General features: G+C 44.6%; 1 protein-coding gene across 4 annotated transcripts in view; it reads left to right on the forward strand.

Annotated features, from left to right (window-relative positions):
* The window catches only part of MGAT5 (alpha-1,6-mannosylglycoprotein 6-beta-N-acetylglucosaminyltransferase), a 338680-nt gene that overhangs the window by 239012 nt on the left and 86406 nt on the right, over positions 1-13262 (forward strand). For all 4 annotated transcript variants that reach the window (XM_040474902.1, XM_040474901.1, XM_040474903.1 and 1 more), the window contains one exon: positions 8784-8917. In XM_040474902.1, the coding sequence (XP_040330836.1) occupies positions 8784-8917 (134 nt within the window). The remainder of the gene's footprint in view (positions 1-8783; positions 8918-13262) is intronic.

The following is a 13262-nucleotide window of genomic DNA, read 5'->3' on the forward strand; positions in this document are numbered from 1 at the left end:
TCTTGCACCTGTGTTCCAGCCCCAATTCCTACCTTGTGAGCCCCATAAGCGTACTCACTGCTCAGTCCTCCATACCTAAAGTGGTAAACATCACTGGTGATAAATAATTGTTGAATGAAGAATAAAAAGACTCCATTTTCCCCAACTACAGAATGGCACTAATGAAAACATAAGTTAGATCATGACACCAAGATGCTTACAAAGACATGGCATCTTACTGTAGGGAAAGACCAGTCATCCCAGGGGCCTCAAGGCACCAGTACCTGTCTGGCCTTGTCTCTTACTCCATGTCTTCTCCCTCACTGCTCTGTAGCCCCCTGCCCTGTGCCTTAGGTGGGCCAGGCACGCTTCTACCCCTGGACCCTTGGATTAGCTATTCCATCTTCTGAACATTCTTCCCTTAGACTTCTATGTCTCTTTCTTGAGGTTTTTAACTCAAATGTCACTGCAGTAAGACTAACCCTGAGTCCCCCTCTTTTAAATACAACTTCTTTTTCGCCCCATTTCCTGTGCCCCTTCCCTGCTTTATTTTCCATGTATTACCAGGCAACATTTACGCTTCACTTTTTTTTTTTTTTTTTTCCTCTGCCCTGGAATCTGAGACATATAATAGAGCTTTTGTCTGTTTGGTTCATTGCTGAAACTCCCAACACCTTGAAGAATTCCTGGCTTCTGGTGGGCATTTATAAAATAGTAATTGAGTTAAATTAAATTGAACAATATTGCCTGTTCTGTTTTAGTCCATGCAACAAGGTAAGGAAGAGTGAGATGTGGTATACAAACTTAAAATTACAGAAGCTTCTCTGTTGAAACTGCATTGTACACCTGAAACTAATGTAACATTGCATGCCAGTGATACCTCCCCCTCCAAAATAGGTTAAAAAAAAAAAAAAAAAAAACCTTACAAAAGTTTCTTAGGGCCAGTGGCTTCGAGTTGCTCTCTTTTCTTCCCATGGAATTTGTTCATGTGGTTGGGATTTCCAGAGTTCATTTCATACTCTTCTTGTCGTTGACATGTAACTCTGAATTTCTCCCAGAATTTGGGGCTCACGGTCACGTTTATTTGCATGATCTGGTTGAAATAGTGGCTTGTAGACCAAAAAATTCTGCCTGACAAAACAGGACTTAAAGAAATGAGCCACTTTCCCTTCTTGCAAATGATAAACCTGTTGGCTTCAGCTGAGATCAGTTGCTTCCATATACAATTTTATTTTTAGGGCCTGACAAGCCAAGGAGTTGTTTGTGATTCAAACTGCCTTTTGGCCTTTGACTTCGATCAGGAGGACTCTTGCCTTTTATTTCTGTGCAGACCGGTGAGTGATAGCATCAGGCTTACAGTTCCTTTGTCTGAGTCTCAGCCTTCAGGAGCAATGTTCTTCTGAGGAGTCCATTCCCTCCTAAATTGCTTTTTGACACTTGAGAAATTTGCTCTCCTAGGACTTTGTCAACAGTTCAGGTGCCCATCATTTCAGCCCAGCTGTACATAATAGTTTCCCTAGCTTGCATCCTGACCTCTCCTCTCTCTCCCTCTCCCTCCCTCTCTCTCCCTCTCCCTCCCCTTCTCTCTCTCTCTCTCTCTCTCTCTCTCTCTCTCTCTCTCTCTCTGAGCTCATCATCACCACCATTTGAAAAAATTCAGTTTTGGTAAAATTTGAAGTATAACATCACTAGCTGTGTAGTTTTTTTAAAAGCAGGTAACTTCTGGGGTGATGTGACTGCATTTTTCAGTAAAGTTATTTCTATGATGCCAGTTACATCATCAGAATCCGCACCAACATCCTGAATGGCAGTCAGTATTCTTCTTACCCTCTTTGTTAACAAAGTCTTCAAATATACAAAAAGGGTGAAAGAAGTGTACAAAAGAAACCCATAGCCTAGACTCCACAATTAACAGTTTTCTTTACTTGTTCTGTTACCTATCAATCCATATGTCTCCCTTCTCTCTATTCATCAGTCCGCATTTTTTTTTTAGATGTGTAAAAGAAAATCCACAGGTGTTCAGCATATCATTAACTAGACTTCAATACTGGTCACCAAACCAATTGTTTTTCTTTTTTTATCTGTAACATTGCATTATTTTACTCTTTGTGTCCCCAAATGAATGTAAGCTCAGTAAAGGGAGCTTCATTTATGCTGGTTTTATTCACTGGTCTGTGCTCAATTCTGCCCAAGTTGTTTTCTGGCTCATAGTGAGTACTCAACAAATGTGCTGCTGATGAATGAGTTGATAGTACTTAGAAACCTGTGATGTTAAAATTTTGCAACTCGGCATCACTCATTTGTTTCCCTTCTTCCCACCTTCAGCTTTGTGACCTAGATTCAAAGATAGGTTAGTTTATCAATTAAAAAAATATTTATTGAACACCTGTCAGTAGACATGAACTAGGTTCTGGAATAGAGTGATAAGCTGCCTTGGCAAATGGTTAATTCCACAAAGAACAGGCTTTAGTTGTGGAACTTTTGTGCAAAGAGCCTGGTGCTGGGAATAGTTTAGGCATGACCTCTGATGCTTGTTAATGTAGATCAACCTACAAGAGTCTCTCACACCAGTTAATTAAGCATTCCCCGTTGACTTAGTCGTGTGTGCTAAAGATATTTGCTCAATTCCTACTATGCTCTGGGAGTCGGCATAAGACATGGTTCAGCCTCAAAGAGCATGCAATCTGTCATGGGAGATATTAACGTGTGAACGGGGCTGTAAGTCTTCCTGGACTAAGAGGAGGGCTACTTACCTCAGTGTCAGGAAGTTAGGGAATCCCTCAACTAGGAGGTGGAGGGAGCTGAGCCTTCAAGGGAGGAGGAGGTGAAAGATACACCAGACATGTGCCAGCACAAGACAAGATGGAGAACATGCATTGCAAACCCCGAGTAGGTCATCAGAGAGCAGAAGTATCAGAGGGTGACCTGAAATGAAGCTGGGATGACAGGTAGACTGGCCCGTGCTTCATCCAGAAGGCGGTGAAGATTTTTAGCCAGAAACTGCCACAGTTACAAGATTGTTGCAAAGAATACTGTGTTATCACGGATGATGTATTGGAACAGGGAGCAGGGAAGGAGGAAGGGCAAGGCTGATGGTACAGAGACTACTCAGAAATCCACTGCAGAAGTTAGAAGAGCGAGGGATGCCTGGGTGGCTCCGTCAGTTGAGTGTCCAACTCTTGATTTCGGCTCAGGTCATGGTCCCAGGGTTGTGGGATCTAGCCCCGCATTGGGCTCCATGCTGAGCGCAGAGCCTGCTTAAAATTCCTCTCTCCCTCTCTCCTGCTCTGCCCCCTCTGTCCTGCTTGCTTGTGTGTGCTCTCTCTCTCTCTCTAAAAAGAAATAAAGAGCTATGAGAGTGTGATCATCTACAATACTAGTTGATTTCGAGTTGGAAACATCCTAAACATCTTGTAGGATGTATTAGTCTGGATTTCTGTCCTGTCGACTTGGTCACAAGGGTTCGTTGGCTCTTGTCCCTGGGAATTGTTGAAACCAGCTTTAGGTTGAGCTGGATTTGGGCTTGGAGGATATCTTCATTTTCTCCCTCTCTTGGCTTTGCCTTTCTCTGGATTCGCTGGCTTCATTCTCACATGGGCACACAGATAACGTCTGCAGCTCTAGACTTCTACCATGTCTGCTTGGTGATTGAAGTAGCTGACTTGTCTTGGAGCAGCTGTGATACGTGGGACTTGGATCACACACCTATCTTTTAAAATGAGCCATAGTCATGTAGAGTTTTCTGTATTATGTGCCTATCCTTGGAGGCATGGGGCATGGAGACAGCCAAGGGGTCAGGACTGGCAGCATTCCAACCACCTAAATAAAACAGAATTGCATGACTTGGGGTAAGTGTGGTTCTGTAAAGCGATCTGGCAGACCAGAACCATGGGGCATCCCAGCTGATGGAAAGAGTTCATGCCCTGAAATACTACACTAATTTAGCAATCAGTGATGAGCTGTGGGTATTAACCCACAAAGATGCCTATGGTGCATTTGTAAGTGAGTAAGAGTAGGTATAGTAAGATCCAGTTTTGATTTTAGGATAAAAAAAGTTATAAGTATAGGGTAAAAATCCACCAATGGTAGTTATTTCTAGGTGGTAAGGTGATGGATGGTATCTTTTTTCTTACATCTTTTTCTATGGTTTACAGTAGAAAGTTTTACACAGAGGCTATGTCTCTGTTATAATCAGGAAAACCTAAATAGTCATTTCGATGAGGCCAAAACAAAACAAAACAAAAACTTCCCTATTACAGAAGTCCTGACAAGAATCAAGGTCAAAACTAAGAGTGGTGCAGAGGAGGAAGAGGGTTGAGATTTTCGAGCAAGTGAACATCATCAGGACTTGGTAAGGCCTGAGGGAGGAGCCCAGGGTGGGTCTGTAGTTTCTGCCCTTGGCGACCAGCTGGTGTGGGAGTCCTCAACACAGAAGCACCAGCTGTGGTTAAAGGCCAGCACAGCAACTTTTAAAACAAATAATTGCACATTTTAGTGCAAGTGCTTAGGACTTAGTGGTGGAAAGACAGACTTCAGAGATGTAGGCACTGAAAGAAGGGTCGATTTGACTGAATGCAATTTTTTTAAGCTTATTTATTTGCGAGAGAGTGTGCTCACGCACACACATAAGTGGGCTAAGGACGGAGAGAGAGAGAATCCCAAACAGATTCCCCAAACAGATTCAGCACCAAGCCCAATGTGGGGCTCAGACTAACAAACCAGGAGATCATGACTTGAGCTGAAATCAAGAGTTGGGTGCTTTAACCGACTGAGCCCCTGACCAAATAAAATTCTTGAATTAAATTTGAAATGAGGATGTTATTTATTATTGTTTGGTAGGAATAAATGCCTCATTTATTAAGTAGTTGCCAAACTGTGAGGGCAGAGACTCCTTGGTGTTGTCGTCTCTCAACACCTCGCATTTAACCGGTTTTTTACAGAGTGCTCTAAAATGGTTGTTGTTGAATGAATTATCAAGCTAACCTCCCCATAGTTCTTAGAAGAAATCATCGCTGTGATCTGCTTAGGAAGCCCATCAGGCTGATTTGTAATCATTTGTAAATAGGTGCTTCCAAAGTACTTAAAATAATGCTTTTCTTAAAAAAGAAAATACTTGTTCTAAGTTATTTTAAGGCCACTGTTAATGTTTAGCAAATCCCCTTCTGTTTGTCACATGTAAAAAATCAGCTTGGTCCCACAAATATGTAGCATAAGTCACTCAAGAAACTGGGGTAATCTTAGACACATTTTTTCCCCTTGGGTCTTTTCGTGTGTACTTTGGTCTACCTTGTAGCATTATGTTCGTCAGAAGCGTGTTTACCACTGTAGACAGAGCCCAGAAAATAAAATATTTGGACCACGAGGCTGTATGTTAAAATGTTTTAAGGAGCTTGAGCTCTGAGACCAGCTGGTGTGGCTCTGAATCCCAATGTGTAATTTCCTCGCGTGCAGACTTGGGTAGTTGAAGTATCTCCCCCCATTTTCTCATGTGTACAAACAAGTTAAAAGATTGTCATGAAGATGAAATGAAACAGTCACTGTAAAGCACTTAGCACAGGACACCGCACATCGACAGTACTCAAGTCTTAGCCATTTAAAACAAAGTCACATTTGTTCACCACCTGGGATGAGTAATTTCCAAAAGTGCAGGATTTCCTGTATCTCACTTATGATGAAAAGTTTTTTTAACATTTATTTATTTGTGTGTGTGAGAGAGAGGGGGTGTGAGAGAGATAGAGTGTGAGGAGGGGAGGGGCGGAGAGAGAGGGAGACACAGAATCTGAAGCAGGCTCCAGGCTCTGAGCTGACAGCACAGAGCCCAATGCGGGGCTGGAACCTACGAACCAGATCATGACCTGAGCTGAAGTCGGATGCTCAACCAACTGAGCCACCCCGGTGCCCCTATGATGAAATTTTTAAAATTTACCTTGAGGGGCGCCTGGGTGGTGCAGTCGGTTAAGCGTCCGACTTCAGCCAGGTCACGATCTCGCGGTCCGTGAGTTCGAGCCCCGCGTCAGGCTCTGGGCTGATGACTCAGAGCCTGGAGCCTGTTTCCGATTCTGTGTCTCCCTCTCTCTCTGCCCCTCCCCCATTCATGCTCTGTCTCTCTCTGTCCCAAAAATAAATAAACGTTGAAAAAAAAATAATAAAATAAAATAAAATAAAATTTACCTTGACATGTAAATACTTTCTCTTTGAAACCCTCCCACCACAGCTAAATTCTCTATTCCCATCTTCAGGCAGAGCAAAAGACAAAGCTTGGGATGAAGTTGGATCTCCACAGAAAGGTCATTTTGGAGAGCTTCAGTCTCTCTTGATGACTTTTGACTTATTATTAACTGATTTTAGAAATATGTGTGTTGAGACCATGGCCCTCAGGGACGATGTCACCAGGCAGGTACCCAGCTGCTGGCCAGCTCCTTGGAAGGGAGCCACATCAGGGCCTGTGGCTACTTCTGAATCAGCAGCTGGGCAGGTTGCAGCTGCATGACCCCGCCTGGCCCCCTTGCCCAGCGTCCTGTGGCAGGTTCGGCGTTCCCTGGGAAGATCCATGGGAGATCTGACCAGTGCCAGTGAAATGTGGCCGTGCCATTGATAGGTGCAGCCTTGAGTCTTCTCCACGGTCCTTACCAGCGCTTACAGGCTGCCCATCCCCAGCTAACACCTCCAGACCAGAGAGAGGAGTCAAAATAAAGTGTTGGCGTGAAAACTCAGAGAAGAGCATGTCTCTGTAATTGTTCATACAATGTCAAAATTGATTTAGTACCAAATGACAGTCGTAAAGCAGTCGTAAAGAGCCCACCGTTTCTCACAAGTTTTTTAAATAGGTTGTTGGCTCTCTCACCCTCACTGTTTAAGCCAGAAGCTATGGGAATTTTTGACGCAAAAATACATACATGTATGAGTTATTCTTTTCTTTTTTGGGCTTTGATTTTATTTTTGACTCTACGTTAGTATGTTACATTTTTTCACCTTTTAAGTTGTTTCAGATGATAGATTCAAAATTCACCCTTTTAATGAAGTGCCCATATAGGGACTGGATAACTGAATTTCAGAGAAGATTACGTAAAGCATGGAGGTTTAGTCACCGTATACATTTTCTGAAGGTAAAAAACACAGACTCAAAGTTTAGACAGTTTTTATTTCAGAATTTTGACAGCTAGAAGTTTCACAAAGAGATGTTTTAAGCTGCATTACTGACCTTTTGAATGTGCTGCGCTCTCTTCCCCTCCCTCATCCTCCTTCAAAGCCCCTCACCAGCAGCTCCTCAAAGAGAAAGAAAAGGCAACCATTGCCCCTTGTTGACAGTAGAATTTATTCACTCATTTACTTTCCAGCCGACTGCAGCCGTTGCCGTCGCCTCTGGGCACTTGTTCAAGAACACAGAAATGAAATAACAGATTGGCCAGACCGAACACAACTCCCCAGTCACAACCCTATTATCTCCTCATTCTGTCACCCCCATTAGGCAGAAGCCTGGGAGACTAGATGGTGATAACACAGTATTTACGCAGTTCGTTCATGTCCACAGTTCACGGCTTTCCGCTGGCGTTCCCTCATTCGTCTGTGTGCGGGGCAGAGGAGAGTGAGGCCTGGGGCTTTAGGTTCCTAGGTCTTTGCACAGGCCTCCCCCTGCCCATTGTAAAGGGTTTCTGTGCAGGTCCCCTGCCTGGGAAAGAGCTCCTGCAGCCTGAGGAAACCGGAGTAAGACAAGGGGGCCAACCTGCTCCGTGTGCTTACCACCTCCCTGGGGAAGGAGTGTGATCAAAGCCATACGTACCCCGCATTGTGTGGATTTGTCTGAATATTAAGTGTCTCTCCATTTAGGGTATTTATAGCCGCTCTATTCAGGTCAGAATCAAGCAGAGCAGTTGCTTTATTTAATGTTATGGGGCCTCTGCAGGGTCATTTACTGAAAAACATATTTCTCTGGGCAGAATGTGTAGCAGAGGAGGGTCTCTGTTTCGACTACAGAGAATTGTTTTCTGATTTTTGCCTTCCAGTGAAATTCCTCTTAAAATGATAGGCACAAGAGACCAGTGTTGGAGGGAGGTGTGGGGTTGCTTCCCCACTGGATCAAGTGTTGAACTAGAGAAGTTTGAGAACTCATGTGAAAAGTGATCCAGAGGAAGATGCCTTGCTCTTCCAAGATAGTCTGTCTTGTAGACGAGACACTGCTCCTTGTGGTGGTTGGCTTCTCGGGGTGGCTTACATCCCAGTGAGTTTCACCTTTCTTTCTGTCTTTATTCCCTCCATCTGTTCAGTGTAGTTCCATAAGGACATCTCCCGTTAGTGAGTAATTCTTAGGGGAGGCGTTGATTGGTTTGGCCCCCAGCTCCCTTTTTACCCAGCTGGCATGAGATCACATGGCATGGGGCTGCCAACAGCGGCCTCACCCCTATGAGAACCCTTGATTCAACCCTGCTCTGGCCATTTGTTGGTAAAGCCAGGAAGGCAACGTTTCTGTCGGGAGATAGCGGGCCTTGTGCTAAGGAAATAGGAAGGAGGAGAGCACACAGCAGAATGCTTTTCAGACAGATGTATTTTATAGGCGGGGGTGGCGGGAGAAAAAGGCAGGATTTGGTTCAGGTTAATCCATCCTGGAGAGAATTCTTATGTGAAGGTTCTGCTAGGAATATGTGGGAGTAGGTAATCCCCTGCCTCCCCCTTCCCAGGTTAAGAAATAGAACAGGGTAAAATGAAAACATCTAATTATGTGCAAGGTGGTTTATCTCAAATTTGTGATCGTTGCTTCTTCTTGCTGATTAAATCCTAACTGCCCTGTCCTTTCCTTTCCACATCAGCTCATACCCCAGACAACAGCTTTCTGGGATTTGTGGTTGAGCAGCATCTAAACTCCAGCGATATCCACCACATTAACGAAATCAAAAGGCAGAACCAGTCCCTTGTGTATGGCAAAGTGGATAGCTTCTGGAAGGTGAGTCAGTCTGTGTGTGTGTGTCTCTCTCTCTGCCTCTGAAAAGAAGCTTGTTGGGTAATTTAATTTAACTTTGATCCAGGGAGTAATCAAGCCAAGTGCCCAGGGCTTAATGGGATCTGCTTAGAAGTGAACAAGACTATGCAAGGATTTGGCGGTTCAGCATGTGGGTATCTAATAAAGGCTGTATCTGCTCGTTTGCACAGTGGCTGCACAGAAAACCCCTCCACTCTTTGTTGGAAGTGACGTGTTACAGCTTCTTTCACATCCTGTACTTGCTTCTGAAAGCGAGGGCCCTTCAAGGGCTGGATATCTTTCTGGAGCAAGGCATTGCACGGAGAGCTCCCGTACCAGGTGACTCTGCCTGTGCCTTTTGGGACATGGTGTGTGAAGCTAGAGCAGTGCTCTCTGCCTGGGGGAGCGCAGTGGTCTTCTTATGCCTTCTTAGCTGTGGGCAGCACCAACTCCCCGGGAAGGGAAAACGCCTGCCAGGGCTGACTACAGGCACTTTCCTCTGAGGGATCTCGGGCGAGGCCACATCCTTGGCTATAGCCTGAGCCAGGTTTTCCAAAATCACTGGACTTGGGGACCTCCTGGATGATTTCCAGAGTCCATCTGGGAGAGGTACAATAGGAGAGGAGCTGGACGAGAGTGTGATCTGTTGACATGACTTCCAAACCTTTTTATATGCAAAGTCTGCCTGTGTATGCCACTGCCATAATTTTGATTGAGGACATGTTTGTACAGGACACAACAGTCTCCAGAACTTCAAAACATGACTCTTCCTAAACATAAAAGCTATCACTTTCCAGAATGATCAGGGACTGTGGTCTCTTGTTGTGTCTCTTGTATTGAGGAAGTTGGAAATCTGACCACTGAGTGAGCACAAGTGGTGTATGGGGTAAAGAACTCCCTGCTGTTGATTTTCTGACCCCGTGTTCAGAAAAGGAAAAGCCTTGCTGTCCTCTCTTCAGTTCTGTGATGCTAATGATACCAAAGGGACAGTTAAATCAGCCTATTTCCAGGGAAACTGATTTAATTCCAGGTAACTGTCTTTGCTATAAACAACTAGAATTCTCCCTTAGTTTAGTACTGTGATCCTCATCGGGGGACACTTTCACCCCCAAGGGACACTTGGCAGTGTCTGGAGACCATTTTGGTTGCCATGACTGAGGGAGGTGCCATTGGCTTCTAGGAGGTAGAGGTCAGGGATGCTGCTGACAGGGCACAGGACAGCCCCACAACAGAATTACCCGGCACAAAATATCAGCAGTGCTGAGGCTAAGAAACCTGAGCTGGTAAATAAGATTTATTTCTTACATCCATTATTTCTCATTTTCTCCTCTTGAGTAAAATAAAATCATGCAAGACTAAATGGTTATTTAAGACGTTCCCATGCACTTAGACATCTTTGCTTCCTTTGCATCAAAACCTGCCCTGTGTCAGCAGTTTTCAGCTGACTTTCAGCCAAAGAGGTTAAAAAGGACACTTTGGGTGTTGTCATTCTCAGCTCAGTTGTGAAGTGAGTGAATCATGGCACTGGGTTTAGGAAGACATGGGCTCTTTAAAAAAAAGTGTCACTCCTTTCTCTCCTCCACACCTGCTCAAAGGAAATAGTTTGCATGTCTGTGTGAACTTGACCTTGCAATTATATCACTTCTGTTTTGGAACCAAGTGCAGCTTCCTTTTAGGTGCCTCTGGCAGTTTTTCAGTTTCCCTAGAAAAAACAAAATAATACATTGGTTCTGAAAGCTTTTTGATCACCTTTTTTGGGATAAAGGAATATTTGACTCTGAAAGAATGATTTTGTTGATGCCAGTCAGAATCCCAGAAGTGTTAGCTGTGTTGGCCCAAGGGATATGTGGCATGATTTGGAAATCCTTCTGAAACTCCACAAATGACCCAACCTTCCTCTTACTATAAGTCATCCAAGTATTAAAAATGGGTGAGTGGCAGTGTGTCTATATTAGTCTTCGAATACTTCAAATCTGGGGTGTTAACTTCACTTTTCTAGATTATTGCCCATTACTTTCTTCTTAATGTTTATGTATTTTGAAGGGGGGCAAGGAGGGAGGGAGGCGGGTGGGTGGGTGGGAGCGGGGAGCGGTGGAGAGAGAATCCCAAGAAGGTCTATGTTGTCAGTGCAGAACCTGTCACAGGACTTGATCTCATGAACTATGAGATTATGACCTGAGCCGAAATCAAGAATCAGATGCTCAACCATCGAAGGTCACCGAGGCACCCCTATTGCCCAGTATTCTTGGATGAGAAAAGGCCCAAAAGATGAAAAATGTGGTGAGGTTTTTACATCAATTCAGGACATCTCAAACTTTTGAACACAATACAGTGTGTGAGAATTGTTACTTTTAACAAGACATCCCCGTCCTCATAGTGGCTAGTGAGTGTGCACAGAAAACAGACGTACCTTAAGTGTGATGTTAGTGCATCCACATTTCCAGGGTTGCATTCATCACTGCCTTTAGTCTGCAGGAAGTATTATATATTGTTTTTCCTAATCCATGCCCAGTCTCTCCCCCCCCCCCCATCTCCTTTGTTTCTAATCTCTTTAGGAAGAGGGGTGACCTCTGTCCTGGGAGGCTGAGGATTTTAGGGGGGGCATGTGGGCAGGTACATGTTTGAAGTCGACCATCTCGGGATGTCCTCCTTCTCCCTCAGATTCTAAGACTCGCTGAAATTCTGAATATATCTGCTGTGCCTTCAATCCTGTTGTATGTCCTCCCCTCTTTTGAGGGAATCTGCCTAGCTGCTGGGGCACTTGAGTGGGGGATGCCACCACATGCCCCCTCCACCCTTGGCTCAATGGCTCAGTGGGTTGTCCTCTGACCCAAGGCAGCCCAGCATACTGGTGTTTGGCAGCCATGATTCTGGCTCAGAAAGCCAAGCTGGACCCAGGAGATTCTTCCCTTGGCATTGGAAAATAGAGGGGACCATGAGCCGCACAGACAGGAATCAAAAGGACATGTCCAGAGTTGTGATCAGGCTGAGGCAGAAGCTTCCCAAGAGTGCAGTAATGAGGAAGTGGGACCGATTTGGAAACAGGATGCTGTTGAGAGAATGATGGAACAGAACCCCAGGGAAGAGAGGTACCACCCTGAGAGAGGTGGGGTGCTCTGGAGGAGCCAGGAAGGAAGAACAGACAGAGACCACCCATGCAATGTGCAGAGAAAGAGAAAGTAGCTGCCAGAGTTCCCCAAACCTTTTTTTTTTTTTTTTGTAGATCATATATCCCTTTATCACGCTCTGTTCCCTTGCAGTATCCTAAGGGGTTTCTGTTCCTTAGAGTCATATGTAGGATAGCTACTAAATATTTGTCGTCCCTGCATTGCAAATGCTTATGAAGAAACATAATTTGTTGAATATAGAGGCTAAGAAGGAGTGGGCTACCTCTTAAGCTCCCCCCAGTTCTGCCTGAAATTAATGGCAGACGGACCTGTGGTCTTATCCTGATGTTACAGTACATAGTAGAGAGGTGGGAGGGGACCTTGCTGCCACAATGCCAAAGGCACCCACTTAGGAAGCATCACTAAGCAGCCAAGACCCTTAGCACCACATGAGACTGCTAACAGCTTAATCCCAAGTGCAGATGTCTGTCTTAGCCCAGGAACCTATGGGTCTGAGTTCTTCATGTCTTCCTCCGGGGCATCCACTGATCAATCTGATCACTGGCATCCACTAACACGTGCCTAGAAGTCTACCCAGTGTGGTGGCCAGATTCAAGGCCCCTCAACATCCTATTACCAAAGTCATTAGGAAATGAAAAATTGGTTGATTTTGTAAAAATAAGACATTTGAAACATTGTGGAAAGTAATATTAATTGCTGTCTTCCTTAGCTGTATTATTTATTTCCATATTTCTTTAAAAATCCTATCCTGAGGGGCGCCTAGGTGGCTCGGTCGGTTGAGCGTCCGACTTCAGCTCAGGTCATGATCTCACGGTCCATGAGTTCGAGCCCCACGTTGGGCTCTGTGCTGACAGCTCAGAGCCTGGAGCCTGCTTCGGATTCTGTGTCTCCCTCTCTCTCTGACCCTCCCCCATTCATGCTCTGTCTCTCTCTGTCTCAAAAATAAATAAACATTAAAAAAATAAAAAAATAAATAGTATCCTGAGCCTAACTGAATCTTGTATTGATGATGCAGGGTCAGCATTTTACATAGTTGTGATCCCACCTTTGTGTTCTCATTACTTACCGATGTATCATTGCTGTGAAAGTAAATGTCTTAAAGGTCTTGCTTTGAGCACCTCACGGGAATAAGCACAGCCTCTGAACAACCAGCCAGGGCAGCTTGTGAGGTAATTAACTGCTTTGAGCTTTAGGGTCCTGGT

The sequence above is a fragment of the Herpailurus yagouaroundi genome, unplaced genomic scaffold (genome assembly GCF_014898765.1).
Source record: "Herpailurus yagouaroundi ecotype Mexico unplaced genomic scaffold, PumYag 140, whole genome shotgun sequence".
In the NCBI taxonomy this organism is placed as follows: Eukaryota; Metazoa; Chordata; class Mammalia; order Carnivora; family Felidae; genus Herpailurus; species Herpailurus yagouaroundi.